This window comes from Limulus polyphemus, unplaced genomic scaffold (assembly GCF_000517525.1).
Source record: "Limulus polyphemus unplaced genomic scaffold, Limulus_polyphemus-2.1.2 Scaffold1437, whole genome shotgun sequence".
Classification (NCBI taxonomy): Eukaryota; Metazoa; Arthropoda; class Merostomata; order Xiphosura; family Limulidae; genus Limulus; species Limulus polyphemus.
Window position 1 is genome coordinate 10,331 of NW_013667047.1, and position 5,808 is coordinate 16,138.

The window sequence follows — 5,808 nt, forward strand, 5'->3', positions numbered from 1 at the left end:
CTGATATAAACTGTAATGTTTTATATATTACAAGTGCTACCCTTTATCGAAAAAATAAGTTTTTTAAGAACTCCATTTTTAGTACTATATTTACAAATTACATCAATAAAGATATAATCAAACCCTCACGTACAGTCAGTCCTAGTGAAAGTCGTATTCTTGTTGTGAGGAAAGTACTTTTATTTAAAATTGTGTCCTGTGATAAAGAAATGGTTGTTGCATATACCTTAGTTATTTTTTCTAATTGTCTAAATCTTGAATACCCAAAGTGTGAAATATTTTATAGATATTTGTTTCTGTTGCCCTTCAATAGATGGCGCCACATTGTATATATTATTTATATTATTATATTATATTATATTATTTTATATTATTATATTATTTTGGTTACATAGATCGAAACATACATCCGCACAACGTCCACTATAGTAAGATTAATGAGACATAAGGCCCACCTCACAAATTATACTACCAGGTGGTCCAGCAACAATTCTGTGGGCCTATTACGTCGAATATCGGGTTTCAATACTCACGGTGAGAAAAACATTGATGGCCCATGGTGTAACTTTGAGATTAATAACAAACAATAAACATAAAATTTACAACACAGAAAAATGGCTTCTTCCTAGTAAAATCTTTTTTTATTTACTAGATATACTTCCGCGTTCTGTTTCAAGGGTAAATCAAACGAAAATTAAGAGAAACAAATATTTTTATTTCTTCCTATTAAAGTTCCATTGTCATGCTATGTTGTAGCCTACATAATTACCCCCCCCCCCAGTAGCATAGCGGCATGTCTGCGGACTTATAACGCTAGAATCCGGGTTTCGATACCCGTGGTGGGCAGAGCACAGATAGCCCATTGTGTAGCTTTGTGCTTAATTACAAATAAACAATGCATAATTCTTCTCGTGATTTATGGCATGCGCACGTTTTGCTGACGTCACGACAATACAAATTGCAACGTTAAGCGTCCCTTATGTTACGTCATTTTAGTGTTTACTGACAGACAACACTCTACTGTAAAGTGGTGCGAGTGGTTAAAACAGGTTACTCCTGCAGGCAGCCTACGGCGTTCTTTCGGATAAACTAGTAATTTAAATATTTTTTAAATGTAATTTGATGTTTTGTAAATAAGGTTTGTTATGAATTTCGTGCAAAGCTTCACGAGGGCGCTAGCCGTCCCCAATTTAGCAGTGTAAGATTAGAGGGAAGGCAGCTAGTCATCACCGCCCACCGACAACTCTTGGGCTACTCTTTTACCAACAAATAGTGGGATTGACCGTCACTTATAACACTCCCACGGCTGAAAGGGTAACCCTCACATCTACATCCATTTGTCAGCAAAAAGATAAATATTAAAGAAAAAGGAATGAGAAAGCATCAATTTTTGCCTTGTATTATTATTTTCCCATCAAAAACATTATATTGTGAAACGTATTCCATATTGTTAAAACCAAAATCATTGCTTTGCATTGATCTAGCTAAGGTACTCCCCTTTCCTCCATTATTTTTAAATATTCACCAGGCATGATATTTTACTGTGTATCAGTTTACACGAAAAAATTCATTTTCTCTGTAAGTTAATATGACATAACACATGCCATAATTACTGTGCTGGACAAGCTAGAATTTTTCTTTTTTTCACCATATCATCAATATGAACATAACCTGTAACATTACTATTGTGTGTTTGTCTAAATAAAAGTTTCCTCTCTTCTTAAGATCAGAATGAAGTTACTCATATGATCATCACTCTGTACCGGACCAGCTAGAAATATTCCCTTTCCACTTCAGTATCAATATGAACACTGCACAAAATTACCATAACAAAAATTCTTCTTTTTCTCCACAGCAAAAAAGGTGACCATCAACACTTCTTTGCTATGTGTTGGACAAGCTAGAAAACATAAAAACCACACATAATATCATTACACTACTGTTGAGGGCCTGGTGGTTAGGGCACTCAACTCGCACTCTGTGGGTCACTGGTTCGAATCTACATCACTGAACGTGCTCACTTATTCAGCAGTGGGGCATTATAATGTGATAGTAAACCCCACTATTCATTGGTAAAATAGTAGTCCAAGAGTTGGTGGTGTTGACTATCTGCCTTCCCTCTAGTCTATCATTGATGAATTAGGGACAACTAGTGCAGACAGCCCTCGTGTGGCTTTGCACGACATTCGAAACAAATATTACTCTTGATTTGTTCCAGATAGAAAACTTCCCTTTTTCCGTAGTATCAAAATGAAATGTTGGACTAGGAAACTATTTCCTTTTATCTATAACATCGATACTAATCTCCCATGTAATACCATTACCAGTGTTGGACTAGCTAGAATTTTCTTTTCTCTCGTGTATGGCCAGGTAGTTAGGGAGCAATCTGCGGGTCGCGAATTCGAATTCCAGTCCCACCAAACATGCTTGCCCATTCAGCCGTGGGGGGCATTATAATGTGATGGTCAATCCCCCTATTCATTGGTAAAAGAGTAGCCCAAGAGTTGGCGGTGGGTGGTAATGACTAGCTGCCTTCCCTCTGGTCTTACACTGCTAAATTAGGGATGGCTAGCTCAGATAGCCCTCGTGTAGCTTTGCGTGAAATTCAAAACAAACTTTTCTCTCGTTTGAGATCATAACGAAGATTACATCTACAATCATTACTAGTATCGTTCAATTAGAATTCAATTTCTCCTCTACTGTAACATCATAATGAACATCCTACGTGACTTCTGTACAGAGAATATTATTGCGTGTTAGACAAGATGGGGTACCCCCCCTTACAGCAGTTTAAGTAACAATACGGTTTAATTAACATAATGTTTAATTTGTCAGGGTTTTACTGTCTTTTTACAACATGGTATGAGACGGGAGCTTACCACCAACAACGTAGATGTATTTATTTGCTTTAAAAGAAACAGCACAGCTATTCGAAAAATAGATTACAAACAATATCCATTTATTCATTAACAAGAATAAAAACCAATAGGAAGCGTGCACAATGGAGGGGCCCTGCCCTCGTACTAGGTCGGTCCTTTTGATAAATGAAATGATATATATTTCTATGACTGTGGTGTTAGTACTTGTGTGTGTTTGTTTCTAATGTATTCCCCTTGTTATCCTCCACCAGTAGCGGTCAAATTAAATTTTTGGCGCGAGCTCCTGCAAGCACTGATATAAATACTATTCAACTTGTACGTAAAGTTTCAACAAAACGGTAATGTAATACTAGTAGTAAACGACCCTATAACACCAAATTTGCTATTTTTCTTTGATTGGACACTCGACGTTTCGCTTTACAGCTTCTTTAGGAACGTCCACCAAAACACATACCGTAACTGCCAGTACAAAGCTCCATGTTTAAAGTCTTCCACCTTGAAGGATGAATAACTCTTCAGGAAGTGGTTGACGTTTAAACTGGGGTGACGAAGCCAAATAGATGACCAGGACAGCCATACATAATAGTACAAACCCCAGCAGATTTCCTATTAGTGCTGGACTTGGAAGTGTGCTGTACTTCGAACTAATAAGATAAATAAATAAATAACAGCCATTATATATATATGTGTGAAACAAAATAAGACAAATTAAAAACTTTATTATTAATTTAAGATGAATAAAAACACTACATAAAAAGCATAAAGAACCATTTCGTATCTTCAAGGACATTCTTCAGTTTCCAAAGACCTCTCTGTATAAGATGTGGAAACTTCCCGCTTACAATATCCATCATTGATGTGTGTATATATATATATATATAAAGTATTCCAGCAACACAACTACTAATAAAAATACATTTATTGACGTTATTTTAAAGTTAACAATTTTAAACATAATGTTAAATGGTTAAATTTCAGAAACATACTGAAAAGTTGTGGTTTCTTCAAATACTAGTCTATTTTAATATTGTTCTTGTTTCGCGCGATTAGAAGTTTAGAAAACACCTTTTTTTTGTTTGCTTACGTATGCTGTAACTCTCTTATTTGCAATCGAATCCCCGTCACACCAAACATGCTCGTCTTCTTTTTGGAGCTCAGATGGGCAAGGAATTCTTCAGTAGAGTCAGCACCCTGTGTCCAGGTCATGAGTGTCATCTACTCAACATTTCCATAGTGTTGGTGGTCTTGGAGCAGATTGTAAGGCAGAAACTTCAAATTCTCCGTGCAGAGATTGCTCAGAATGGTGAAATACGTGACTCCACGGCTAAACCTTCAAGTAGTTGAAAATATTGATCTTTTAATAGGAATTGTTAGCAATGAATAGCAATTAGTTCCAATTAACATTGTTTCAATGGATAACTTGGTAGGAAATATCAGTGTTGCAACAGGTTATAATTGTTGTTAATTGCTGACAAGGATTTCGTCTGTTGGAGAAACATTATGAATATGAAAACTGCTTGACATATTGCTTGATATATAGTTTGATGTATTGGTTACAGAGCTGGAACACTTCCATACATTACTGGTTTCTCCACTTTGTGTATTGAAAGCTTGATGTTTCAATAGAATCTCAGATTTCATCATTATAACTTTCCATTAGTTAACTTTAGAATACTACTTTTATGACAATTTTACAATGGAGTAACATTTTACAATTAGAAATTCTGGTTTTATTTGTTCTGGCACTGAGGAAGCCAGCAATGTAGGGATTTTATTCTTCATGTAAAGTTGAGATGGCATAGTCTGCTATGTGATCATTGTTTGGTTCCTTTTTTTTCAACTACAGTAGTCAGCCCTACATAGGCTTTTTATTTAGTGATAATGTTTTTTCCTAATACTTGTTTGTTTTATATGTGACTGTGGATTACTAGGTTATACAGTATAATATAGAGCTCTATAAATTTTGCATATAATAATAATAAAATAGATCATGAAGGCTGTTTTGCTCTATCAAATAAAACTAGGTAGGTGCTAGGCCTGTTGAAGTAAGATGATGATGAATGAAAATAAGTAATCTCAGTTTTGTCTATTCACCTGTTTTCAACCTTGGGATGCTCTGGGTAACTGAAAAGTGGCATATACACCAGAGATAGGGTGACTATGTCAGTTAGCTCTTCATATCTAGCTTCTGATGACTTGCATGTGTATTGATATGTTTTATTTGTTTACTTCATACATAATGTATGGGTTGGCTCCCTAAAGACACTGATTGTATAGTGTACAAAGCATTGAGTATTTTACATGTTACAATCATCTAATGTTTATCTATTATTGACTGGTAATTCCTGTTTTGCCTAGTACTTAAGCATTTTAAAAGAACACCAAATTTCTGTAAGAAAGCTAACATCAAGGGGTAATAACATTGTTTACACTAGAATTATAATATTTTCCTTTTTTTCAAATCTTGCATGTAATAATAATAAAATAGATAGTCAAAGATGGTGAAGACTATTTTGCTCTACCAAATGATGATAAAATTATAGTTACTGCTAGAACTAGGTAAGTGCTAGATTTGTTGAAGAAAGATGATGATGAAAAAAAAAGAAATCTCAATTTTGGTTATCGACAATTTTAAACTTTGGGATGTTCTGTGTAGCTGAAAAACAGCATATACACTGGAGATAGAGCGACTATAGAGAAAATTTTTTTTGCGGTAATGATAACTAACAGTCCTGAGGAAACTTCCACTTACGAAGTTGGTGGTGTTTGGGGTTTATTGGTGCAAAGCAATGTGGCTATCAATTGTGGTTATCATTGAAACAATGTTAATTGGAACTAATTGCTATTCATTGCTAACAATTCCTATTAAAAGATTAATATTTTCAACTACTTGAAGGTTTAGCCATGGGGTCACATATTTCACCATTCT

General features: G+C 35.0%; 1 protein-coding gene across 1 annotated transcript in view; it reads right to left on the minus strand.

The window, feature by feature from the left end:
• Positions 1–2,875: 2,875 nt before the first annotated feature.
• The window catches only part of LOC106463552 (cytochrome b561-like), a 9,995-nt gene continuing 7,062 nt past the window's right edge, over positions 2,876–5,808 (minus strand). Inside the window, exon 4 of the mRNA XM_022391091.1 lies at positions 2,876–3,523. Coding sequence (XP_022246799.1) covers positions 3,361–3,523 — 163 coding nt within the window. The 3' untranslated portion in view covers positions 2,876–3,360. The remainder of the gene's footprint in view (positions 3,524–5,808) is intronic.